The following is a 26,643-nucleotide window of genomic DNA, read 5'->3' on the forward strand; positions in this document are numbered from 1 at the left end:
CATTTTCATGTTAAAACTATGTCATCTACCCAAGAGTGTAAGGCTGGAAAAAAAAACAACAGAACAAGCCAGATAAGCCAAGTCAGAGTCATTGTGTACTGACTAGTGTAAATGCTGCTCCCTACCATACCACCAAACATGCTCAATTTTCAGGAGCTAAGCAGGGTCAGGTCTCATTAGTGCTTGGATGGGAGAATGTGTGCAAATCTGTGTGTATTTTATACACATGGGATAGATTTAAGTTTTCATTGACATATTTTAAAAGACAAGAAAAGTGAAAGAAAAGGAAAAAATCCTTGCCCATTGACTCCTTGAAAACAAAAGCTGTGCCCTTTTTGTTATGTCACCATATTATTTAGTAAAGCAGCAAACATGAAGCTGCGGGAGCACAAAAATTCCGAAACCAACAAAGATGAGGAGCAACAGCGCCCCCTGGTGTATAAAAAGAAAAGCTTACAGCACCTGGTATTCCCAGGCGGTCTCCCATCCAAGTACTGACCAGGCCCGACCCTGCTTAGCTTCCGAGATCAGACGAGATCGGGCGTGTTCAGGGTGGTATGGCCGTAAGCGACTGTGGAACTAACTTGAAGCATATTTATGCGTGCAAACTTCAAGGGGCGCTACCTTCCCACTTAGATTTGGATTTATCTTTGCCCACACAAAGATAGTAATGGCGCGGCAGTATTAATTCTTCATATATTCTTATCACGTTTGGTTAAAACTCTCAGTCCTGTAAATTAAAAACGTGTCAATCCAGTAGAAAACTAATAATAAATATATTTTCAGTTTGCGCCCAGCTGAAATATATTTACCTTAAATAACCTAAACTTTTGGACCAGAAAAAAATGAAAACAAAGGACAATGCTCATCCAGGTTTCAAAAAGCTAAAAACATATAGCACGGAACATGTGTTTTAGCTTCGCTACGAATCCCAAGTTGTTAAAACCTGATTCATTTCGAAGAAGTAAATCAAAATACGCCAACATAGTTCGTGTTTTCTACCATATAAAAAGCCTTCTTGTGATCGTAGCAGTCGCTTACGGCCATACCACCCTGAACACGCCCGATCTCGTCTGATCTCGGAAGCTAAGCAGGGTCGGGCCTGGTCAGTACTTGGATGGGAGACCGCCTGGGAATACCAGGTGCTGTAAGCTTTTGCTTTTATGCACCAGGGGGCGCTGCTGTAATATCGTGGTACTTTCCGAATTCTTGTGCTTCATATTTGCTTTGTTTGAAGGGGCGGGTGCTCAAGGTTAAAAAGGGGCACATAGACACATGCTGTGCACACACAGCATGCTCAGTTGTTTCAATTCATTAGCTGCCACAAGACAACTTACAAACGTGTGCATAATAATACTCTTAACCCTCCTGTGTGCTAAAGACTATCCACCCCACTTACTGTTTTTTGTTACATCAGTCTGCCTCCCAATTAATTTATGTGTTTCTTCTGCAGCTCCACACCGCCCAGGCTGCAAAAAAAGCGTGTGCTCGTAGTGAGCTCGTTGTCGGCTCTCTGCCATCAAGAGTGAGCATTGGTTAATGGTCATCATGTGACCGATGCATGCCAGCTTCTTTTACTTAGCAAAACTGTGATTAATAGTTAAACGTTTTGTTAAGGGGCATGGGCAAGACCATACACACACATTAAAATATTTAACAAAAAATGCCTGAAGAAAAGGGCACTTTAGATACCTAAGAAGAAAGGGGCAGGTGCTCATGCCCCCTCCCTCCCTGCACATGCCTGACTGTTACTAATATTAATATTGATGCATGTTCACAGTGGTATGGCCATAACCCCAGGATATTTTGATGTCATGCTGATTTGTATTTGTATTTTTCTTTTTTTTTTTGTTGATTAAAAAAAAAAAAGATCCAATCTAAAGGTCTTCTATGTTTTGACACTCATGACACTCTATAGTCTTCTGTTGGATTTATACACTGTTGATTTTTATGGTATTATAACACTGTTTCGTTAATGCTGTCATCACTGTCTTTAATTGAATTGAATTAATTTAATTGAATAAACAAAGTCTTAATCTAAAGACAGAAGATAGCAAGCATTATACTTTGATACATAAACAGCCTTTTCATGAGTTCTGATGTACCTTACAGTAAGACAACCCTCGACGGACCCAATCCCTTCTAATCTTGGAAGCTAATTGGAATCAGGCCCTGGGTAGTACTTGCGTGACAAGCTTAAGTTGGGTGCTGCTGCATCTTTTATTGGAGAAAGTTTTGAAAAGCAGGGATGTCAAAAATCACCAAGGAAAGAAAATCACTTATTCACTTAAATTCAGTTATGAATAGTATTAAAAAAAACAGCAATGATTTAAAAACCGTCTTTGACAAATATTATTATTGTCATTATTGTTGTCTTTTAATAGATGGATAAGCACCTTGAGTCAGCTGTTGTGATTTACAGTTGATTTGAATTGAACTGAATTAAATGTCTCCATTATCACACGTTAACTTTATTTCTTTTTGTTATTTCACCATATTATTTAGTAAAGCAGCAAATATGAAGCACAAGAATTCGGAAAGTACCACGATATTACAGCAGCGCCCCCTGGTGCATGAAAGCAAAAGCTTACAGCACCTGGTATTCCCAGGCGGTCTCCCATCCAAGTACTGACCAGGCCCGACCCTGCTTAGCTTCCGAGATCAGACGAGATCGGGCGTGTTCAGGGTGGTATGGCCGTAAGCGACAGCTTCACCCACATGAAGTCTATTTATGCATCTCAGTGTTCGTTGTGTTTAGTTTTAGATTGTCACTGTAATGGAAATGTGAATTAAAAACGTGTAAATCCCGTGCAAAACTGATAGGAAAAAAAAAGATATCCAGATTGAGGCCCTTTTAACAATGAAATGTAGCAGTCAATAGGCTTCACCAGGTTTCCCATAATAAAAATATGGCGGAAAGAACAAAATAATAAACTACGTTACATTTGTTTTAGCTTCCAGTTCATAGCCTTTGTTGTTGCATATAAAAAGGTTTCCTGTTAGCATAACAGTCGCTTACGGCCATACCACCCTGAACACGCCCGATCTCGTCTGATCTCGGAAGCTAAGCAGGGTCGGGCCTGGTCAGTACTTGGATGGGAGACCGCCTGGGAATACCAGGTGCTGTAAGCTTTTTTTCTTTTATGCACCGGGGGCGCTGTTGCTTCATTACAACAATTTTTTTAAAACAATGAGTCACTAAACAATGTTCGTTTTTCTCCCTTTTTTTTAATTTGTCAATCAGGTCTTATAACTCGCAGGATATCTGTGTCACGGTTTTTACATTTTCAAAAGAAATACACTTTTTTTTTCTCAACTGCAAGTAGTAATATTTCCAGCCACTTCATCGGATTTACACACATTAAATTTATAGCATTATAACACTGTTTCATCATTGCTGCCATCATATGGTCGTTAAACAAGTTTTAAAAGTCTTAATCTAAAGACAAGAGACAGCAAGCATCATGATTTGATTCATAAACAGCCTTTTCATGAGTTATGACGTTCCTTACAGTCATACAAACCTTGAAGGACCCAGACTCTTGTGATCTCCTTCTGAACTCGGGTTATTCTGGTTAGTACTTGGTTGAGAGACCACCTCCGGATGGGAAAAAACAAAACATAACAGTGAATCTGTGTATAAGACAGTTTATATGGTGACATGTCATTTCAGTTTATGTCACTTCTGCAATGTGAAGTCCATCAATACTGTTGTCTTTTAATGGGTGAATATTCCCTTATTGCAGTGCAGACTGCTGCTTTAGTGTGTTTTTTGTTACGTCACCGTATTATTTACCAGAGCAGCTCATATGAAGCAAATATGAGCGCAAAAGTCAAAAAACAAAGATGAAGCAGCAGCGCCCCCTGGTGTATAAGAGACAATTTTACAGTACTTGGCATTCCCACGGCACTCTCTAATCCAAGTACCGAACTGTTCCTGTTTAGCTTCCGAGATCAGGGGTGTTCAGGGTTGTATGGCCGTAACCGTAAATATTCTGAGCTTTTAAAATGTAAAAGATAATTAAATAATTAGAAGTTTGTTCATGTTTATCAAACACATGCGCAGAAAGTATGCAATAAATGATAAATATATACCGGTACAACAGTGAGATGTAGGAGTCAGACTTTCCAGGTTTCGCAAACTGAAAACATATAAATAGAAAAACAAACAGCAGGTTTGTTTTATCTTCAGTACGAATCCTAAGTTATTAAGGCCTGATTTATTTCAAAGAGGAAAATATCACTGCGTCGTGTTTTTATTTTGTTGCATATAAATATGCTTCAAGTTAACATTGCAGTCGCTTACGGCCATACCACCCTGAACACGCCCGATCTCGTCTGATCTCGGAAGCTAAGCAGGGTCGGGCCTGGTCAGTACTTGGATGGGAGACCGCCTGGGAATACCAGGTGCTGTAAGCTTTTGCTTTCATGCACCAGGGGGCGCTGCTGCTCCTCATCGGGGGACACAGCTATGGGGGAAAAGACTGAAAGGTGAAATTTTATATATTTATCAAAAATGGCTGTTTGTGTGGGTTTTACCTGCACTAAGTTCAACATTTTATTGTACCTCTGATCACATTAAGATCATGAGTGCTGGGAGAGTTTTTCTTTTTTGGGTGGACGTGTTGGGCTGCCCATAGCTAGAACCTGCCTCAGTGTAAGTTATCATGTTTAGAAGTAATAATCTGGTATCATTGCTGAAAGATATACAGCAATCAAATTACAAATTACATCAAGGGCCAGTGTCCTGCAGGTTTTAGATGTGTCTTGATCCAACACAGCTGATTTAAATGGCCAAAAAACCTCCTCGGCATGTCTTGAAGTTCACTAGAGGCCTGGTGATGAACTAATCATTTGACTCAGGTGTGTTGGCCCAGGGTGAGATCTAAAACCTGCAGGACACTGGCCCTTGAGGCCTGGAGTTCCCCACCCCCTGTCATGGATGATGACAGAAGAGTGGATGAAAAACTCAACTATCTGCCATGTGGAGGTGAAAAAAGAGTGATTAGAAGAGTGGGCAGGTGATTTCATTGAGGGGGTAGGCCTAAGGAATGAGAAGTGAGGTAAGGGTAAAGTGGTGTGGAGAAAGGAGGAGACAGATAAGTAAAATAATCAGCATTTCTGCTACAACAGCACTGAATTGCAAAAATGTTAATGTGTGCCTATTTGAGGAACTCCTTGTTGAAAGAATTTTTCATTTCACATTTACACATTTTTTTGTCATATCGTCCTATCCTATTTGTCCTATCCTATTTTTCAGCTTTAAAAAGGTTTTGATTCGTATACAAAGCAGGATTTGTAAAGTGGTCGTTATCAAGGTACTCAAGTAAAGCTAAACTGAATAATAGTTTTTATTAATAATTTTTTAAAGTAACAAAAAAAAAGTATTGTCAGAAGTGGGATTCGAACCCACGCCTCCATTCGGAGACCAGAAGTCCCGTGTTGAGGAAGGTTTGTCACCTTGAGTCTGGCGCCTTAGACCGCTCGGCCATCCTGACAACTGCGATCCTCGGCCGTCAGAAAGCTGTTTCACTGCTGCTAACCAAAGTTTGCAGCTGAGACTTTCTGTCACTTTGAAAAAACAAACGGCATTTTTTAAAGAGTTTAACGTAGAGTTTATTAAAGACCTTAAGTTTGTTTGGGTTACGGTTCACTTTTATTTTCTGTTTTTATTTCGTTTTTCCGTTAATAAGAAAAACATAAAGGCACCGCCAGGAAGAGAAAAGACACAAAAAACACTACTCGACTAGCCGACCTGTGTTGAGAATTGGACTAAATAGCTATAAATATGCTTCATGTTAGCTCCACACTCGCTTACGGCCATACCACCCTGAACACGTTGCATTACATTTGTTTTAGCTTCCAGCCTTTTTTGTTGCATATAAATACGCTTCATGTTAACTTCATGATCGCTTACGGCCATACCACCCTGAACACGCCCGATCTCGTCTGATCTCGGAAGCTAAGCAGGGTCGGGCCTGGTCAGTACTTGGATGGGAGACCGCCTGGGAATACCAGGTGCTGTAAGCTTTTGCTTTCATGCACCAGGGGGCGCTGTTGCTTCGTTACAACAAAGCTTTCAAAACAATAACGAGTACTTGACAATGTTCGTTTTTGTTTTTCTCCTTTTTTTTCTGTCACAGGATATCACGAGAGCACTTCCTTTTGTACACCAGGGGGAGCTGCTGCTACACCATTGTAGACGACTTTGACAAAACATTTGGCAAGAAGTCTGAAAGAAGGAAAATCATTTATTCATCCTTAAATAAATAGTAGAAAAAATAAAGAAAATCTCAATTGACAAATAAAGATTTGAACGAGAAAAATGTCGTATAAAATGGGTTCCAAGAATTATAAAGTAACTGAAGTTTTTTTGGGTGTGTGGGGGGGTTCCTGTTTATTTATAGAATTTTTACACGTAGTTTGATATATCAGGCCTAATAAAACAAGTACCAATGATACAAAGACATACCTCAATACAGTTCAGGTCATTACAATTTGGATTTTTGAGAACTACTGAACTGCATATAACCAATACCCAGTAGCGGTTTTAGATACGGGCGACACGGGCGGTTGCCCGGGGCGGCATCGTGATGGGGGGCGGCATCACGGGCATCGGTAAAAAAAAAAAAAAAAAAAAAAAATGCTCGTATTCATGCTGCCCCAACGTCAGCCAGCGCATATTGGGAATGGCATGAGCACCGATCGGTTTTCTATCGCCCATTTGCTGGGAGTAAGGGCGCCCTCCGTTTGCGAGGTGCGCCTGCTGCTTGCGGCACAGGGAGGAGAGGGCGGGGCGGCGGGGGATTCTCTGACCGGCTGGAGCAGCATCTAATTACCAACTCGCAAAGTAAAACAAAATAAAAACAAACCAACAAACACGAAAACACCAGACATTATAATACAGACCTATAATTTGCACCGATGTTTTTTCGAAATTCTATACACGAAAAGTGAGCGCGAGAGCCCTCGGTGCGCCTGCTCGCTGCTGAAGTCAAAGTAAACTTTATTGTCATCTCCGCTTCATACAGTACAGTATATAGAGAGACGACCAGGCTCCAGTTACAGCAGTTCAAGTAAACAAACAATATATATAAGAAGAGTAAGAAAATAAATATACACTTTAGGACCAGGGGTAAAGGGATCAATAACAATTTAAAATTTATAATTTACAGTTTGATGATTTAAAGTCTCACACACAACCCGTCGAAAGGGGGGGGGGGGCTGCTTCCAAATAGAGCACATTTCATTCATAATGATGTAAATGATGTGTATTCATGATTTGAATCCTGGGTTGTGTGAAATCTCAGAAATAAACCCTAGACAAAGTGAATCTGTGAACTAAGGTGTAGGTCCATTAGGTTATGTTGTGGTGATCCTCGGGTTGAGGGATGGGTGTTCATACTGGCGTGCAACATTAAAACCAATGGAAGATGGACAAGAAAAGTTCAAAGCCCAGAGCAGAAGCAGAGACTGAACTGAAGTGACGCCGGAATTGTTACCATATTTTTAGAGAGGAAATTACAACAGGGTTATCTGTAAATTGTAACAGGGAAACAGGAAGAGATGAAAATAATAGTGCTGAAAGTGAGGTAGAGATTGAGCCTCGAGGCAACACCAAGTAGCCTGAGGATCATTCAGCGAATAAGTATACTTTTGAATGTTGGCTGCCCAATAATAAAACATCAAGTTGGGTAGAGCTAGACCACCACTGAGCCTACCCTGTTGTAGTGAGGTCATACTAATCCTGGGGGTCTTGTTTGCCCATATAAATGATGAAATCAGTGGGAAAAACAGTGGGATAGACTGAAGAAGAAATTTGAAGAAAGGAATATGGGTAGAATATTATTTTTTATAATATTAATCCTACCAAGAAGTGATAGAGGAAGGTTTGCCGACCTTTGAAAAGCCAACCTTACATAGGTTAGCAAAGGATTCAAATTTGCAGTTTAGAAAGCTTTAAATGAACTGGTAATATGTAGTCCCTACTCCTGGATATCTGAAGCCTGAGGACGGTAAACGTCAAGTTTTAAGCATATATTATAAATGATCAGTTCAAGACCGAGACGGAGATCTAAGTAAGTAAACGTAACCGTTTTTTAAGCACAGACTCGACAATTTATTTTTATTTTCTTTATTTATTGTCTCTGGCAGCACTTTACATGTAGTTAAACTAACATGTGATTATGAATTAATTACCCTGAAGGAGAAATGTGCGGATTATAAACTACGATTCTGTTTCCGTATTTTATTTTTGACCGTAAACACGGTTTATTAGTAGTATTAAAAATGCATAGTAGTCTTAAAACATGTCAGTGTTTTAAGACTGTCGTGTTTTTTCGTTTGCGGAGAAGGGACGATAATGTATCCTGTAAGATAACATGTTATGTAAACGTAACAGCAGACGTAGCAGACGAAGAACGACGAAAGAAAGCAGCATAGCCCACAGAAAGAAAAAAAAATGTATTGTCAGAAGTGGGATTCGAACCCACGCCTCCATTCGGAGACCAGAAGTCCCGTTTCACAGGAAGGTTTAACCTTGAGTCTGGCGCCTTAGACCACTCGGCCATCCTGACAACTCTGCCGAGCGAGCTGAAACAAACACTCATATAGCCACAACTCACTGTGCCACGATTGTGACTGCCAGAGATGCACCGAAGAGCCATTTCTCCTTTAGGTTCTTTGACATCAGTTCAAACTGAGCTTAAATTAGTTTGTTTAAATAAATGAATGGTTTATTTCGCAGCTGTTTACGAAACTGCAGTAAGCGAACATATCCGCCAGGGGCAGTATACATACGTTATGAAATATACTTCCGGTGCTTATACACGTGATTCTCCGCCCATTTCTCACTACAGACCTCTGCTTACTACATAACAAGCTGCAGTCATCCTTATGAAACGCAAATACTGGACTGTGTCCACTGTTAGGGCGACTAAAGAGCGAATTGTGTAGAGAAGCTGCGCGTATTAAAATGTCCTTTTACAGGAATACTGTGTGGTTTGTCAAAGGACTCCAGGAGTATACAAAGTAAGTGGACAGTTTCCTTTTCTGATGGGACTCTATTATGTAGTCAAATGACTTGTAGTGTTAATTGTTTGTGGTACATATAGGCTACACAACCTTCCGACACGCCGCCCAAAGTTTAACCACGTTTGCTTTGTTAGTGATAGCACTCGGTTACTGCGCGTTTGTGTCCTACAGCATGCTACAGGTAAACGATTACACAATGCTGCAAGCTTACCGTATAATCAAGACTACAACCTCTGTAAAAGATGTTTGAAACAGTAAAAGTGCTTCTTACATATGTAACTCAAATTAACACAGTGGATAAAGACATGTATAAAGCAGGGGAGTGGTCATATGGAAGAAGACTGTTTTACTTGATAAATGACCCAAATTATTACTCCGTTATATCTAGTGATTTGCTTATGGTATGCTTATTGTATCCTAGTAACCACACCCAATAGTGATGACACTGTTACATCACTGCATGTAGAAATATGGGTGACAGTGTAATGTGCTCACTGAACTCCTCTTTGCTCATACCAGGAGTGGCTATGAAGCAGCAGCAAAGCATTTTGTTCCAGCTGACCTGGATGTAAACTTGAATGGAAGGTCCTTCATGGTGACAGGTGCCAACAGCGGGATAGGGAAAGCCGCAGCGCAGGAAATCGCTAAGAGAGGTGAGAGTCTCACAGCTGACAGAAGGCAGTTTTCCTCCTTCCTGCTGGTATTTGTGTGTCCATTGTTTGCTGATAATGTTTTCATTTGTGTCTGCAGGGGGAACGGTTCACATGGTGTGTCGAAACAAGGGGCGAGCAGAAGCAGCCAAAGGTGAAATCGTTGAAAGCAGTAAAAATGAGGTGAGATTTTAACCGTGCATCTGTTAAAATCTCTGTTAAAATCTGAGTTATTTCTTCTTCTTCTTTATACAGGAGCTCTCTTGTAGTTACGTTTACCTTGTGCAAATTGAGGTCCCCGAAATAAAGTGAAGCTTCGCTTTTTCTTTAATAAAAATATGCTCACATGCTTGTTTTTTTTCCCCATCAGATTTTTAAACTTATCTGTCAAGAAACGTGAATGAAAATAAACCAATCAAACAAAACAAACTAGATGAGAATATTCATACCTGCTTTTCCACCCAATTAGATTAGACTTAAAACTAACCCACACCTTTATTTTCCTGTCTACTCCCAGAATGTTCACGTCCACATTGTTGACATGTCGAGCGCGAGGCAAGTGTGGGAGTTCGCGCAGAGCTTCTCACAGAACAACACACTGCATGTGCTGGTGAGTAGCTGCAGATACGTTGTGGCTCATCTGCAGTAAAAATATTTTAATGTTAACGTTAATCTCAATCTGTTTATGGTGGTTCTCAGATCAACAATGCAGGCTGTATGGTCAACCAGAGAGAATTAACTGAGGAGGGTTTGGAGAAGAACTTTGCCACAAATACATTGGGTAAGACAAAAAAACGTATTTCTGATGCATGTTCCAACAACAAAAAGGAATCGTAACTTTGTGTAAAATTATAGTTTTCAACATTTTCTTTCCTGCAAAAATCACTTCTCAGTACTGATTGTAATTCAGATGGTCTAAAAAAAACTTACAAAACAGGCAAAATGTAAAATATTAAGATTAAAATAAGCATTTTGTATTTAAATTTAGGGGAGGTGACTGTAATGATCACTGCTGTTGGCCTTATTTGACAAATTATGTTGTTATTTAATGTCATTTCTGCAAATTTGCAACGAAAAAAAGTATGTGAAAGACTAATTTTGGCTATAAATAAATACTCTTCTGTGCGTAACTTTGTTTTTCAGGTACATACATCCTCACCACTGCACTGATACCTGCACTGAAGAAGGTCGAAGACCCGAGAGTGGTGGGTTGAATTACAACAGCACAAAAATAAATAACCAGGATGCACATATGCACGACTGAAAATGAAAGATTTCTTCTGTTTCCCCTCCAGATTACTGTCTCCTCGGGTGGCATGCTCACACAGAAATTGGACGTGGACGACCTCCAATTTGAGAAGGGGACATTTGACGGCACCATGGCCTACGCTCAGAATAAAGTAGAGTGACTGACTGAAAGATGTAGAGATCTACAGAGAAATTGTTGTGGTATTTATATTGATATGCATTTTTTTTTCTTTGTCTGACAGAGGCAGCAGGTGATCCTGACAGAAAGATGGGCTGCTCAGCACAAAGAGATCCACTTCTCCAGCATGCACCCTGGCTGGGCAGACACACCAGGTGAAGAAAAGAAAGGATACTTTAAAACTTAAGAATTTAACTGGAAGACAAAGTTTTTCATTGAATAACACGTTTGACAAGAGAATGTTGTGTCTGTGACTTAAGGTTTCAATTTTCTCTCTGTAGCGGTCCAGACCTCCATGCCTTCATTCCACGCTAGGATGAAGTCCAAGCTGAGGACGGAGGCCATGGGAGCTGACACCGCGGTGTGGCTCGCAGTGTCCGCAGCAGCCGCCAAGCAACCGAGCGGGCTCTTCTTTCAAGGTCAGGAAAAAACTTGCAAATATCTAAACATGGTTTTCTCTGTAATCAGAGAGAGAAACTAAGGAACTTGAAGGGTAGCATTGTGTATTAAGCACTTGCTAATACTTTACTAATGCTTCATTTGAATGACATCTGTATCAATTTCAACTGGATTCAACCAGCAGCAGCAATGACTGTTCCCACAGCTAGGACTTTAATATTGAGGCCGCAGAAACGTTGTCTAGAATTATATTACGCTTTCAATCACACATAGGGAAATCCCTCCATATTTCTTCTTAACACTCAGATTAATGGACTTATTTGGGTCCCTGTCCACCCAAAAAATTCTAGCTACAGTCACACAGTAGTCTGGGAATTATGAGTCTTTCATAATCTCGCTGTAACGAGACTGGCGCCTAATCAGCTCACCAGACTCATCCATACTATTGTCCAAACACCTCACATTCCCCGTGATGATCAAGATGATTGCTGCAAAAAGTTCCAGCACTGAAATTCTGTTGTTTCCTCTCTAGCTCCTCCACGATAGTTGACGTTACTGCAGGCAGTAGAACTGTCTGCGCTCTGTCAGCTGGTAGAGACTGTCTGTTGCCAAGATTGTGACATGCAGAAAAACCACCGATAGATTGAACACCTGGACCAGGAGCAATTTCACTTTTTGCATAAATTGCAAGCGAAATCAACTGAAAATGAAATGAAATTTGTAATCACAGGTTATTTAGTTTGTTGGAAAAGTTTAATCTTCAATAAAGTGATTCATGAGCGTAATTGTAGCTTTATAGTGTTGATCAAAGATGGCGCCGTGTTCATGTTTCTGTGATGCTGCAAAACTCATACATTTAAACTCATTTTTATAATCGATCGCTTAAATGGAACACAGTTTTGCGTTATGTCTCATGTATTCGCATAAAATGTCTTCCAGATCGTAAAGGGGTGGCGACACACTTGCCCCTCGCCTCCTCCCAGTCAACACCGCAAGAGGAGGAGAAGCTTCTGGCAGCGCTGGAGGAGTTTGCCCAAAAGTTCAAACCTTAATACCTCAATAAACACTTTCTGTAAAAGGAAAAAAAAACCAAGCACTCCTCACAGATTATTACTAATGTTTACACAATCTTTTTTTAATATACAGAAAAGCTTCGACCTCCAAGAACAACCTTTAGTTAAAATAAAGAAAATTTAAAAAAAACAAAACAAAACACAATCTAGTGAAGTAAATACGGTTGTTTATGGAAAGATGACTTGTACTTTATTTTTGCTCCTTGGTTAATCAAAAAAAAGAATGAATATACTTCCTATTTGTAAAGCTTATGAACATTTATACATATATGTACACACTAACAATTATGCATTTTAATTTATGTTGAATTTCTTATCTGATTTCATTAAATGAGAATTTTACTTGTTTACTTGCAGTTTATTCATAAAGGGTTGTGTGCACCTTTGTTTCTGGTGTATTATGGCTACTTTCAAATGTAATTTTTAAAGACTTTTCTTCCTGGATGGATCATCTCCTTTTGCACGTGTTATGTGTTGCAATACTCGGGAAAAAGGAGAAAGTCTGTGTTGCCGAGCAAAGTCCGATGAAGCTGCTGAAACGAAGACTCCAGTTAAAGTCGTCGAATATCTGCCGGTTTCAGTTTGCAGTCAAAGAACTCAACACTGCAGCAAGAGCCCCAAAATCACAGCTGCAATCCAATAAACAAACACTGAAGTCAAATATAGTTGAGCAGGTGAATACCTCCTCTTTTAATATGTAATTTATACACACAATTACATTGAAGGACACAACAACAATTGTTTTCTTTCCTGGGACAGAAACACAAACCACTGGCCAAAGACGGATTTATTGCATCCATTCATTTTGAATGCAGAAATCCTGTATTAGTATCTAGAAAGATGTGCATCTCCTGTGCAGTCTGGGTTTTCACATCATTGTGAAAACCCAGACTGCAATTATCATTTCCACGTGCATTTCACATGATGTCAGCAAAGAAAAAAGCTGCTTTGTTGCAGTTCTTTGGATTCTTTTGTACTCCTGTTCCACGCAGGCACCACATTACATTAGATTCAGTACAAAGTGAATAAATGAGCTTGCCATGCATTTGAAATAACACCATTTCTATAACGGAGCTAAAACACTGGTAGGGACCTTTAAAGTCTTAGTACCCAAAGTTTCACATTCACGAGTAAACAGCTGCTATACTTTTATTTGTGGCTGTAAAGTGATGTACAGTTTTCCATCGTTCTATAGTTGCAGAAAATCTCATCTTTGGAAAATACTCCACTGGGCTTGAACTGTACAAACATTAAGAATAGTTATCGGCTGAGCAGATCATTAAAGCACAAGTGTAATGATAACTAAAGACATACTTAGTCTTCACAGCATGAACTTGAGATATTTTTGCTTGTTGATTCCAGTGCATCGACAGTAAAGTCAGTCAGTATCGAGACTTTTAAAAACAGTAACAATGGGAACAAATCAATGCAAACCGTGTTCGTTAGCTTACTTTCTATTCTGGTACATGTGTATGCTGCCACTGACGAGCTTGATGATATGTGCTTTTGAATGTCAAAAACGTTTAAACCACACTTACAATAATAAATAATCTCAGAAAACAGTTCCACTGCTGTAAAGGACAGGAAGTACAAAATGTCAACTGGCTTCATGCTAGATTACACAATCTGAAAGGTGCGCTCTGCACATCAGTGGGTTTAGATAAACACTGTGTGTGCTTACACTACAACAACAAGAGTCTGCAGTATCATCAGTATCCTTGAAAACTTCCTAACCTTATAAACTTTGGATTTCTTGCTCATACTGTCAATATATTACAAAATTGCTTGTTCTGACATGATACAGAAGCGCGGTGAGGTTGCAAACCAAAGAGCATCCATTTGCCTGGAGTTTTTTACCAGACCAGTATGAAAACGCCACGAGGTCTGCATGATATCCAGTCTTTTAACACTCAGTGGACTGGGTGCATCAACATCTGTGGTTTCTAGAGGCCTCCATGTGTTTGCACACCAGCATTACAGTGAGTACAGAAGACATAAAGCTCCTAATGTAGGTAATGTAGTTTATGCAGGGTTTTTTTTTTTTAAAGTTGTTTCCATCCACAACCGTTTTAGCATAAATGTGAACTAAAGCTGCGCTTTATGCTACTTCTTCCCTCTAGTGGTTGATATCAGGTGTTGCAGCCTAAGAAGAAGTCTCCCTCAGATGATACTGTCAGGTCAGACCAGACGGAAAAAACAACAACAAAAAAAAAAAAACCTGATTTGTATGACAAGCGCACACAGTGTGAGTGATGTGAAGCACCTGAGAAACAGCACACCTGCAGACATTAATGACATGCTCACGAGCAGCATTTACAGACAAGGACAAGAACATCTTCAAGTGACACCCGTTTTTTTTATTTTTACTGCTCGAGGCTATTTTTATTTTACGTTCTATTTTTAAATCTGTAAAACACCCAAATGTTCAGTGCTTACTATGAACATATTGTATTTTCTGCTCTTAGGACACATGTGAGTGCCGTTCTGCATTGATAATTATACTAAAACGATAAAATAAATGAAATAGTTGGGGAAAACCTAAAAAAAAAAGATAAAAGAAAGTAAGTTTGTGAGAGAACTGGGCAGTTTAGAGGCTCACGCTTTGCTGCTATTTCAACTACAAACATTTTTTTGTATTTTCAGTCTGTATATATAGACAACAAAGCCTAGTGTCTGAGGGTTATGTCAGTATGTTATGCCAAAAAGAAGACATTTGGTGTTAAACAGGTCAGTGTGACAGTTTAGGTTGTCACTATAACAGGTGGCAGGTTCCTAATGTTAAATGGAATACAATAAAAGGAGCGTCACTTTTAAATTCTCTGTCTGCAGAAGGTAAAAAACAACACGTGCAGGTCTGAACAGCTGCTGGTGCAAATGAAAATGATAAGCTCCTGTTTTGTTAAGGATCTGCAGCCAGTTCAGTAGGAATGCACGTTTGATTTTGCCAGTCTGTTTAACAAGGTGTTTCACATGTACAGAAAGTGAAGTCTGGGTTTGACAAGTTCCCGCAGTGCAAGCAGGTTTCATAAGACTGTTTCATGAATTTCCAGTTTGAAACTGGAAAGGAATGCATGGAAATTAAGCAAATGAGGTGTGTCGATAACTTACAAAGGGAAATGCCTCAACCTTTCGCACACTGTACAGACACATATATGCAGAGAGAGAGCCGCAATCCACCAGCAACTCTCTGTAACCTTGTGTCAAACAAAGCCTGTACGGTTCTCAGGCTTCACTGGCCTGCAGTGTCCTCGCTGTAAATGTTCAACAGCCACCGCGCTACACGTTAAAAAAAACGCTAAATTTTATCCAGATGACATCGATCCTGCTGGAGCTCTCACCCTGTTTCTCTTCCCAGTGGTACTGGCACCTCGACAGTTTGTCAAACAGAGATTTCTGCTGACTGCTTGTTATCCACAGATCTCAGGACACCACAGGAGTCATGTCCCAAAGCTGCAGACAAAACACAAGTAACCATCAGTCCACTTAAACGGAAACAGTTAAAGCTGTGTTTCTATAGCTCAGACATGTGCAACACTATCATGCTGGAACAAATCATAATCTGATTGTTGGATGTGAATCAGGTACTCTATGTCATTTGTCGACTTTAACTAATGCAATTTTTAAAAGACAGTAATTTAAGTGTGGAAACATTTTTGACTAAATTAACACATTAATTTTTAAAAAATAGGAGAACAATGTTTGACCCAGTAGCTAGAACTGGTAATTAGCAGGGAGGCAGTTATACAGTCAACAGGGTGGGTCAAATAAGAAATACTGTGACGTACATTTTCACTTTGTTTTACAATATGATTACTGACACACTGGGGCCAAATATAAATGTTTTTATGAAGGAACATGCGGGCACTCTAAATCGACTCCTCCACATATTTGACTTTCCAGAGTGGCTACTTAATGACTCTCCACGGTGGAGCTCAACAAATAAATGACAAAAGGGCAGAAAGCAAATTAGTTAACTGAACTGACACGTTATTAAAACGGAGACCAGAATGGAGAAAACCTGATTTCTGCTATTTTAGATTATATTCGTGCAATGTATCGAGTACTGCAGAATAACTCAGTTGTGATTACAGTTACTCTGCTATTCATATATAAAAATAGACAATTTAATTCTTAAAAGCAATGTTTGCACAGGTGTTATATCTCCACATAAAGGCTTTGCAGTCTTTTTCAAGTATTATTTTACTAAAGGGAAAATTACATTAGTGCATAGTGCAAAGAACTACCTGTTCACCAGCCAAACACAGTGTGAAAGCTCAGTAGTCACTACTTTAGTAGCTCCCTGTAGTAAGAGGCGTCTGACTCTTAAGCAGCAAATATTCTCCAGCCCACTCTTCACCAGCCAGTCTCCAACTTTGTCTGTCAGAGCTGCCCGAGAGGCCCAAAACAAATGTGTTCCCTCTGAGTGACTTTGGATTCTCCAAGCATTTAATCTAAATACGCAACACATCCTAATGTAAGGTTTATTAATGATTGTTAGACTGAAAGCCACAGTGTAGCACAGTTTCCAGCTACCTGCAGTGTTTTATAGGCTTTCACATGCTCTGGATTTCCTTAAAAATAAATAAATATATAAATCACTGAAACTTCAAGCTCTAGTTTTGTTTAAGACTTGACTACCACCTGGGACACTGAGGCAGTCCCCCCTAAAAGAGCAATTATAGCATTGATTTTTGCATAAACAAGCACATATTACATTAAGAGCTATTATAGAGCCCCAAAACAGCTGAAAACATAACCCTCATGTCTGAATGATCCGAACACCTCGCTAAGTGTTCCTGTCTGTGCCGCACGCCTTATCTGAGACTCTCAAACACAACAGACACTCCTTGTACTTTTCCAGACCTTGATAACCTTGTCAGTGCCAGAGGTGAGCAGATTTCCAGTGGTGGGCTCGTAGTGCATGTAAACAATGCTGTGCTTGCTGTCGTGGAAGGTGGCTGTGGGTGCTCGACTGCAAGACACAAAGGCAGCGCCAGCGGTTATAGTGTGCGAATCACTGGGAAAGCTACAAAGGCTCAGTATATGACAACAACAGAAGCTGATTGTTACTCACTCCTCGTCACTGATGGACTCGTGGCAGCTGTCACACACGCGCACCTCGAACTCGAACCCCATGAGGGGGATGGTGGAGCGTTTGGACGAACATTTGCCGCACACTGCCTGGCCGCACTTCCTGCAGTGGTGCTGAGCGCACAGGAGGATATGAACATGTCAGCTTTCATTTAACATCTTATTTCTCATCAAAGAAATGGAGATGTGTCTGGTTTTTTTTGTTTTGTCTTACAATGAAATGTTTAGCAAATTTATACGCCAAGTCAAGGCCAAGTTTTGAACTTTGTGTTTCGAAAGCTACAAGAAGATACTGGTTGTGATGCATTTTTATAATTCCTATCCAGCAGACAATCTCTCTCTCTCTCTAGGAGACTGTGTGAGGTCTGCAGACAGCTGCAGCACACACACTTCATCACAGCTGTAAGTCTGAGTGAGACTTTGAGGAACGTTAACATAACACTGACCCGTGTCCAAATAACAGAATCAAACCAGCAATGTTAACCATCCAACGTCTGAAACCGGCTTAAATCAGACCAATTCAACTCATTTCCAAGAGTCCACACACGTGTTGAAACTTCAGGTAAAATGTTCTCGACTTCTCCTTTTTATTATAACATCTGTATCTGCATTCACATAGAAGCTAGCATTAAAAATGCGAGACCACCAACCTGGTAAATTTTCTTGTTTTGACACTGAAGTTTTATTTCATCAGCTGCATACAGCTTAAAGCACTCTATACACATTCCTCAGTAATGCTGGAACATTTTTGTGTACAGTCAAAAATCTTTGTGTTTTTTCCCCCCTCCAGTGCAGTGAAATAGAAACACCAACATTACAGCGCTTTGTGTTTGGGTCCCGCTACACAATGTTTCAAAAGACTGCTGTGCAGTCAAAAAAACGCCTATTACTGTATCTTTGAACTGTGATTCGCACGCACACACACACACTTGGAACGAGTAACCACAACATAAAGCAGTTTCTGAAATTGAGGCAATAAAACAGCCACAGGATGTTTGCTTGCCATTAGCGTGGCAGAAGTGAAGAGTTATAGAGACTTGTTTGTTAGAAAGCCGTTTGGAATAAGTTTAGAGAGTGGCTGAGCTACACATCACTGAATCTGCTGCAGCAGAGAAGCTGACGCGGTGTTAGTTATGATATATTTGATATATAATAACTTGTGTTTTTATAGAAGAGTGGAAATAAAACAAGGTGCTCGGCTAACGGGCGTGTGCGCAGTACCTGCCGTAGGCCGATCTTCTTACTGTCCCACATCTGTTTGAAGTTCCAGAAGAAAGGCTGCTCACACTTCTGACAGGAGTCGCTGTCCAGCCATTCTGGGGTCTGTGGAAACACACATTTCAAAACTCGATTGATTTCCAATATAAACACTGGAGAAATGTTTAAAATGAATTATTTTTTCTTATATTGCTGACCCAAGAGAGACTGAAGCTTTTTCTACAAATTAAGGGTCAGAAGATGGTTTAGCCTAGTTTAAATGTCGTGTTTATTCAATAGATCCCAGTTATTTCCGTTCCTACGTAAATAAAAGTGTAAAACGATAAATTATAGTCAGGGAGGGATGGAGATGTTTATATGTTTTGCTGTACAACAGAAATAAATCTGCCAAATTCACTCTGACAACATGACATCAGGAATCAGGATACTGTTATTTTTCCAGAACAAAAACACTTCCCCCTAACCTTAGTCTGTGTAAAACTACATATATACACACAGTTGAGGACTACACTATTAGCCACCCCTATGAAACATTCTTTGAAGGTTTTCGCAAAATTGCTTCTTTTTTTTTTTCTTTCTTTCTTTTTTTTTTTTTTTTTTTAAACAGAGCAAGATAACATTTCTAAATGTACTAGTTTTCTTTATAAAGCATAATTTCTTTCTAATTATTTAAGAAAAAAACAAATTACCAGGGTCAATAAGAAAACTGAGCTTTTTACTGAGCCACTGCACGAACCGCTGCTGTACAATGATGTGCTTTAACTGAACGTAACATAAACACAACCCCCCCCCCATGTATATACAAAGTTATCACAGTGTTTCAATAACTGGAGTGAGAAGTATTATCAAGAAATGTAAAGAGAGCCACAGTCAGAACAAGCCTGGCAGAGGTAGGAAGTCAGAGATTTCAAAGACTCTGCAAAGAAAACTAAAGACCCCAGCACAACTGCCAAGGCTCCGGTGAACGACTTAGCCAAGCTGTTATTTTAAAGACGAAAATTTGGAGCAAATTACAGAGACTGTGGCACAACAGAACAGCGAGGCAGAGTGAAAGTGGCTCTGATTGAATATAGAAGCAATTAAAGCCTGGAGACTAGCAGAGCAAAGAGGGAGACGCCGAATCTAGACTGTGTGAGCATCTGAACGACAGAAAATCAAAGAAAACTCTGCTAATCAGGTGACCTTAATTGGAGCTCTAAAGAGAACTTTTCCCCCCCAAAGGATCTGAGAGAACAAACATCAGCAGTTTATCCTCTGAGCCGATCTGCATCACAGAATGTGCTTCCCTGTAAAACATGCAGGAAAGCACCAAGGGAAAAAAGCATGCCATTACACAGCACACATGACATTTCCATATTTTGTTCACAAGCTGTTGCAGTTCACACATCAAGCACAAGCTTGTGTTTGTGCGCTGACGTCACGCTGCTTCAGTCTGCTCTCTCTCACCTCTTGCCGTGTTACATCCATGTTCCAGATGACGATGCTTCCATCTGAGCTGCAGGAGATGAGCTGCCGGGTGTGTGAGGCGTAACACAGGCCCTGAACTTTGTCACTGTGGGGAGAGCACAGCAGTGAAGTGGGTGTCCCGGTATGCTGACATAACCAAAAGTGCTTTGCATTAAACTTCAAGAAACAACAAGTTAAAATACAAGGTAGCAGCTACACTGAGTTGGTCCTCAAAGCTTTTCAGTGGGTGAAAAGGTTGTTTTTGAAGTCAAAGCACATTTTTATAAAATGCTCCAAGAAGAAAAACATTTATTTAGCAGCTTTTAACTTTTAGGAGTCAATAAATGTCTTTGCTCAAAAAAAGTGTAAGATTCCAGAGTCTGTTTATCGTCCCCTTATGAAATCAGAACACTGTTTTTCTCTGTTTATTGAAGTTTGCTCTCCTGCAGCCTTCATGTTAACTTCATAACATTACATTTGAACTAGTCCTTCAAGCTTGAAGTGAGTGCAATGAAACGTTACTAGGCATAATTTATAAACTGAGTAAACATGACAGAAAACACACAATTACATTTCCATCAATACAAAACGGCTGAGTATATGTAAAACTTATCGGCTAATGGAGATCCTTACTTGTGTCCTTGCAGTTCGATAGCGGTGCCTTTGCGTCCGCCGATGTCCCACATGATGATGGAGTGGTCCGAGCTTCCGGAGAACAACACCCTTGTGACCGGGTCCCAACACAGCGCCGTCACATTACCTGACAAATTTACAACACAGACAAAAGTGCCTCTGTCAGCTACGCCACATTATCCTGCAGGGTTCACTGGGAGCTGGCACAGCTTTACTGACATTTAATAAAAACCAACTAAAGGTTCAAAAATCCTTTCACTGGCTTGAAGTCACTGTTGTTGGACCTCTCGTCTTTAAACTCATTTGGATGTCTCTTTATTATTAAATGGTAAAAACACATTTTTCTTTTGCCTTCTCTGTTGAAGCAGACTGCATCATGACAAGTTCCAAAGACTTTCTCGAACATTTAAAACCACCGGGGACGCACAACTCTGTAAAAATCAATGCTGAGCTGCGTCAATAAATCTGCAACCTGCTGGAGGACAACAGGCGAAGACAAACGAGGATACTGTGTGAACTTACTGCAGCTGCTGTGTGAACACACATTTATGAGAATGCTCCCCAAAATACAACTGAATTCTAAAATAAAGATTTAACTATCATACAAAGAAAAGCTGTTACTCAACTGCTACATAATTGTTTTAAAGTGGGTTTGGTTTAAAGTTTACAGATCAGAAAGTAATCACCAAATATTGAAAATATCTGCTGCTGTGATCCACATTCTGTAGAAGCTCCTCTCTCTCTCAGATCAGTGAAGAAATAAGAAAACCACACAAGCAAAAGATGCTGGCTTTTTCTCATAAACTAATATTCAGAGTCGGGAGCGTATTGAAAGCAGAAAACTGAGCGAAAATGATCCGAAACATAGCTGAGAGACAATTTGTACAGACAAAATTGGAATAAATATTTAACAATGTTGTGGCGCAGGCAGAGCCGGCAAGAGTTCAGAGCTTCATTACTATGCTAAGATTGCCACCAACAATTATTTTCAGTCTTGATCAATCAGCTGAACATTTTATCAATAAATTATTGAATTATTTATTTAATACTGGTAAATGTTAACAAAAATCCCCCTCGGCTCCTTGTCATCTGTTAACACTCAAAAAGCCAAACTAACAGTGACAGTATCAGAAACCTGATCAGCTGACTGATTAATTAATCATTTGTGCTTTAGTTTGAACAGTTGGTGCTTGTGTGTGGGTACCAGTGTGTCCTTTGAAGGTGGTGACCAGGCTGCAGCTGTCCTGCTCCAGCTTCAGGATGGTCACCTGACCAGACTGATCCCCTACGAAGGCGTGTCTTGTCTCCACGTCGAACCTGGGTCAAAATTAAGGTCAAGCTTTCCTGCTAAACATGCACTCATTCAGATCCTGTCACACAGACCAAACAGATTCACAACAGAGCTGTAAATTTCACTGCTCACAAAAATCCAGAGCCAACTCTGTGTAAACTACTACATGAAAGCTTTGAATGAAAGCACGCAGAGGCAGCACCACAGCGACTGTCAGCGGAGGACTCTCAGCTGTTTCACCGGCTTCCTTCAAAGCCCTCGTCTGACCCGATTAAGTCACGACTGAACCAAATCATTACGTCGGCCTACAAAGAAGACGAGGAAACCCAACAGTGGAAACAATAACCTAAAGATCCAATCCACTTCCACTGATTTGTCCTTTTCTTTCTGGAAATCTGAGATTTCACATTGTGCATAACTCCCAGTAAGCACAGAAAAGATTATTTTAAAGTGAAAGGATATTACAACAGATCTACACCGCTGGCTTGTCTGTCCTTCCCAACGCCGCAGAAAACCAATAAAATCTTTATTAAACATTAAAAGGGCTGTAGCAGTTTTTAAAACTCCCCCGACTGTCTGTTTAACCATTTTTCAGCCTTAATGTTGCTACAGCCGGTTAGCCACATTGAGCTGCGGTGGTTAACGCCTGTTTAAAGTATGCTAAGCTGGTGAGAAATGAAACAGTTACACGCTGGTAAAGAGTGAACAGGAAACACATCAAAATAATCTGATTCTAGGAAACGATCAAATCATAATAAAGTGATCAAGTCATATTCTTATTCATTACCCTAAAAGGAAAAACTAAAGTACAAATTGTGCATCTGAAGAATCATTGCACACTTGACTATTAACCATATTTTCAAAGTTTGTTGAGTAGAGTAGATCCTCTACATGAAACATTAGAATTTCTTTTGCTGCTCTTAGGTCTGTTTTCAGCGTAGCACCATTTTTGTTTAATGATGGCTTTTGTACTTTAATGGTAAAAAGAAAACACTGTCAGTTCTAAAGTTTAGCATAAAAAAATCTGTTCCTCAGCAAGTCCTAAAATTAGGCAAACACAACCTCAGGTGAACAATACATGTCATATTACATCGTCATTATGTATTTAATATCAACTAAGAACAACATTTAGAAGCAGTGTATGAAAAACTGAACCACTTTTAGCAGCACTAACTGTTTTCTGTTTGACTTTATCAGTCTCTCTTGTGTGGTTGTGGAGACGTATTGGCCCACTTTTCTTCACATCTCCTTTTTTAGGCTACGCTGAAAATAAAACTGGGAGCAAGATAAGATGCCTCTTTTTTGTTACTTTATATTTATCAGACCTACAGCAAAAACACGTATAACTAATGGTAAACAGCATGAGGGCACTTTTTCTTTGTTGTTTCCAAACAACAAAGCCTTCAGCCACCTGCACAGTATCAAAAGGCTTGCTTTAGTTCAAATAAGTGCAGATTTGGTTAAAAGGCTTCATGCACTATGACGGCCATTTGAACAACAACTTTTGAAACAACCCAAACAAAAAACAGCAAAACTTTTAAATTTAGACTTTTCATTTTCCACACTGTTCCTTTTTCATTATGTCTAAAATCCCTGAACAAATAAACGCCGCTGCTGCCGCTGCTCTGAATCTCCTCTTGCCATGTTATGTAGACAGGTTAGCATGTTGATGCTAAGAGGATACCAGCAGTCTGATGACCTAATAGCAGGCTCATTGGTATGGATCAGTGCCGCTGCTGAGCACTCACACAGCCTTTCATGTGGCCATTACAGAAACCTACTCAGACCGTTTCCTTGACAACAGCATGACTGATGCCTATTGTTAGCCCTTCCCATTAGTAGAAACTAACTGGAGGCTAATTTCAATTGCCCTGTCTTATGTTGCACTGACCTTAAAATAGACGATGTCATCAAAATAAAAAGACAAAGGCTAAAGAATCAAAGCTGGCTCGTCACTTCCCACTCGATCCACTCTAAAGACAAAGCTGGGTGTTAAAGGATACTGTAGTCCTGAGACCCAGGCTGAGGTGCGATATGTCCCCAGCTGCTGGCCGCTCTCTGAGCAGTGCCAGGTGAAGTTTTTGTCCTGCCCCGTGCTCAGCAGCCACTCCATCTCCAGCACAAACAGCACCACTGTCACCCTGCCCTGATGAGCTACGCACATAAACAAAAATGAATTAATTAAAATGAGAGTAGTCTACAACAAATCATGGTCATCATGAAAGAAGACGATCAAGCACTACTGCCATCGTCAAAGAAAGCAGACAAATGAAGAGGAAGTTTGTGCTTGACACTGATGAAGACGTATTTTTATACATTTGTACAGTTGCACAATACACTTAGCCACATGTGACACAAAGACACATCTTCACATACGATCAGAGAAACATATCATAAAGGTCAACTATAAATATTTCTCTATATCCATAAAACAAATAAATAAATCTTCTAAGGGTTGTTTTGGACACCTACAAAATAAAAAGCATGCAGTATAGTGGAATCTGTGGAGGATGCATATAGAGATTGATCACTGGTGCTCTGGTCCACACTTAGTGAGTTATGCTCCACAGAGAGGCATGAATTATGAACACAGCCAGAGAGCAAATACTCCTCAGGCTACAAAGCCTAAAGTACAAGGATGTGAGTGGACTTTATTAACTTTGAACTGCCCAGAATTGGCAAAAGTAAGAATACATAACAAGTAATAATAAACGATGGCAGAAATAAAGCTTAAAAAAAAATCACTTTTAAAGTGTTATATTTTTAAGGCATTCTAACACCGACTGTAATAATAACAACTTTTTTTTTTTTTTTTATTTAAATGGGGCAAATCATAATTTATTTATAGAGAAAAAAAGCCCCTTGTCAGTCTTTTCTGGGGCAGTGGGGGAGGTTTAGTCTGGGTATTAGTATGGGTACAAGGCATTTTGCCTTCTGAATGCAAGTTTCAGCCAAACCCCAACAGGCTTTAACAGGCAATATAACAGCATTCTTGCTCCTTCTGTCTCACCCTGGTAGGTGCGTGCTGGGGTCATCTTGTTGTAGTCTTCTGACAGAACGAACTCCTGAAAGAGAGGAAGTGGAGATAACTGGTCACCGACTGAAGTTTCCAGCAACTTGGTAAACACAGGAAAAAACTATGTTGCTGTGTTTAAATTACATTTGGCCAAGTACTCAAACAGTTCTCTGCACATCAGAGGATTTCTGCAAAATGTGCACTGCATAGCATGTATAAGTGAGAAATAAGTACTACTTCCTCAAAAATGTAAAGACAAATGACTCATAGATCAATAAATACAAGGAAGGTTCTTGTTCTGAAGTTTCCACTGAGGTCAACACCCTTAATAAAACACTTACGGGAACTTACAGTAAGTTATGAGGTTGTTCTGAGATGAATCTCCAAGAAAAGTTCAAATCACGTGCTGGCTTTATTTTAGGTCAGCAACAAAACAAGAAGTGGACAGCAAATAATGCTACATCTAAACATAGAGTGACCTGCACTGCTTAAGGTCAGAAAAGAAACTGCTGTGTTGCTAGAGACTTTTGTGTTTATAAAAACATAATGGTTACTTTTTGGGGGTTGGAGCTTTAACTGTAAGGAGTAGACCAAAAGAAAAGTCTGGTAAAGAGGTGTTGCCCTCAAAGAACAAACAAACAAAGAATCTTATTAATAAATTGCATTATGAGCTGCGTGAGGCACTATAGGAAGGATTATCAAGTGACCAAGATCACAAGCATTCTTCCTCTGATGAGCATGAATCAAATAGGTAGATCTGAAGGAACTCGTTCAGTTAGATAGCACTGTATGGTACTGTGTGAGAACAGCAAATAAAAATGAGAAGTGAGATTTATTCTCTGGAGAGCTTTGCCACAGTTTGTCACAAACGAAAGCTATTCATTGCCACCGTAAGAAAGATCAGAGGGGACAAAATTGCTATAATGATGATGATTTGCTGGAAGAGATGAATTCACATTTAAAAAGAAAAAAATCTCGGCTGAGTGGCTAGATAGCGTGCTTCAGGTGAGGACAAATGACTTCAAAACACAATCAAAGGGGGGGCGCTAGCGAGCGCGATGGAGTGAACACGCTTTTTTCAGAGCCTCTGCACATTCCAGCTTAAATTGCATCATAAATAGGCACTTAAGTTACCAACCTGCTCTCAAAGACAATCTTAAACTTTGAACAAAGTTCCTACGGATATAAATCCAAGAAAGTCGCTTTTATGGCAGCAAATCTGCGGAAATACAAATACGAGGCTTCGTCGACAGCTAAGACCAGTGCAGCCGCGGGCAAAAGTGGTGACAACACCGCTAGCCAAACACCGAAGTCGGCACCGATAGCTAAAATGGATGTGGCAGACCTCAAGACGGATATTATTACTT

General features: G+C 40.0%; 2 protein-coding genes and 8 non-coding genes across 11 annotated transcripts in view; 5 read left to right on the top strand and 5 right to left on the bottom strand.

The window, feature by feature from the left end:
* Positions 1-450: 450 nt before the first annotated feature.
* LOC116314814 lies at positions 451-569 on the bottom strand. Its single transcript, XR_004199046.1, has one exon. It is a non-coding gene; the product is annotated as a 5S ribosomal RNA (ribosomal RNA).
* Positions 570-1,035: 466 nt separating this feature from the next.
* LOC116314813 lies at positions 1,036-1,154 on the top strand. Its single transcript, XR_004199045.1, has one exon. It is a non-coding gene; the product is annotated as a 5S ribosomal RNA (ribosomal RNA).
* Positions 1,155-2,584: 1,430 nt separating this feature from the next.
* Positions 2,585-2,703, bottom strand: LOC116314811. Its single transcript, XR_005608736.1, has one exon. It is a non-coding gene; the product is annotated as a 5S ribosomal RNA (ribosomal RNA).
* Positions 2,704-3,013: 310 nt separating this feature from the next.
* Positions 3,014-3,132, top strand: LOC116314815. Its single transcript, XR_004199047.2, has one exon. It is a non-coding gene; the product is annotated as a 5S ribosomal RNA (ribosomal RNA).
* Positions 3,133-4,300: 1,168 nt separating this feature from the next.
* On the top strand, positions 4,301-4,419 carry LOC116314812. The gene has a single exon (XR_004199044.1). It is a non-coding gene; the product is annotated as a 5S ribosomal RNA (ribosomal RNA).
* Positions 4,420-5,388: 969 nt separating this feature from the next.
* On the bottom strand, positions 5,389-5,498 carry trnal-caa. Its single transcript has 2 exons — positions 5,461-5,498; positions 5,389-5,434 (listed from the first exon to the last, which is right to left on the bottom strand). It is a non-coding gene; the product is annotated as a tRNA-Leu (tRNA).
* Positions 5,499-5,911: 413 nt separating this feature from the next.
* LOC116314809 lies at positions 5,912-6,030 on the top strand. The gene has a single exon (XR_004199043.1). It is a non-coding gene; the product is annotated as a 5S ribosomal RNA (ribosomal RNA).
* Positions 6,031-8,467: 2,437 nt separating this feature from the next.
* On the bottom strand, positions 8,468-8,576 carry trnal-caa. Its single transcript has 2 exons — positions 8,539-8,576; positions 8,468-8,513 (listed from the first exon to the last, which is right to left on the bottom strand). It is a non-coding gene; the product is annotated as a tRNA-Leu (tRNA).
* Positions 8,577-8,845: 269 nt separating this feature from the next.
* Positions 8,846-12,802, top strand: dhrs12 (dehydrogenase/reductase (SDR family) member 12). Its single transcript, XM_031732931.2, has 10 exons — positions 8,846-9,030; positions 9,553-9,686; positions 9,784-9,866; positions 10,201-10,293; positions 10,383-10,464; positions 10,827-10,888; positions 10,979-11,083; positions 11,174-11,264; positions 11,391-11,528; positions 12,448-12,802. Exons 1-10 carry the CDS (start codon positions 8,975-8,977, stop codon positions 12,558-12,560), a joined length of 957 nt encoding a protein of 318 aa, XP_031588791.2. The 5' UTR covers positions 8,846-8,974; the 3' UTR covers positions 12,561-12,802.
* A 440-nt stretch (positions 12,803-13,242) lies between these two features.
* Positions 13,243-26,643, bottom strand: part of wdfy2 (WD repeat and FYVE domain containing 2) — a 27,787-nt gene continuing 14,386 nt past the window's right edge. Inside the window, exons 4-12 of one of the 2 annotated variants that reach the window (XM_039599826.1) lie at positions 25,271-25,325; positions 24,264-24,414; positions 22,174-22,286; positions 20,970-21,096; positions 20,337-20,442; positions 18,894-18,995; positions 17,656-17,786; positions 17,445-17,553; positions 13,243-16,031 (exon numbers count right to left, since the gene is read on the bottom strand). In XM_039599826.1, coding sequence (XP_039455760.1) covers positions 16,002-16,031; positions 17,445-17,553; positions 17,656-17,786; positions 18,894-18,995; positions 20,337-20,442; positions 20,970-21,096; positions 22,174-22,286; positions 24,264-24,414; positions 25,271-25,325 — 924 coding nt within the window. In that variant the 3' untranslated portion in view covers positions 13,243-16,001. The remainder of the gene's footprint in view (positions 16,032-17,444; positions 17,554-17,655; positions 17,787-18,893; positions 18,996-20,336; positions 20,443-20,969; positions 21,097-22,173; positions 22,287-24,263; positions 24,415-25,270; positions 25,326-26,643) is intronic. The other variant, XM_031732930.2, reaches the window with a different exon arrangement.

Source organism: Oreochromis aureus, linkage group 16 (assembly GCF_013358895.1).
Source record: "Oreochromis aureus strain Israel breed Guangdong linkage group 16, ZZ_aureus, whole genome shotgun sequence".
NCBI classification, from domain to species: Eukaryota; Metazoa; Chordata; class Actinopteri; order Cichliformes; family Cichlidae; genus Oreochromis; species Oreochromis aureus.

Bases quoted from the DNA above. Each gene is read 5' to 3' on its own strand.
- dhrs12 (XM_031732931.2), top strand. From the start codon at position 8,975: ATGTCCTTTTACAGGAATACTGTGTGGTTTGTCAAAGGACTCCAGGAG. The intron at 9,867-10,200 runs GTGAGATTTTAA...GTCTACTCCCAG, and splicing joins TTGAAAGCAGTAAAAATGAG to AATGTTCACGTCCACATTGT. The intron at 10,294-10,382 runs GTGAGTAGCTGC...GGTGGTTCTCAG, and splicing joins ACAACACACTGCATGTGCTG to ATCAACAATGCAGGCTGTAT.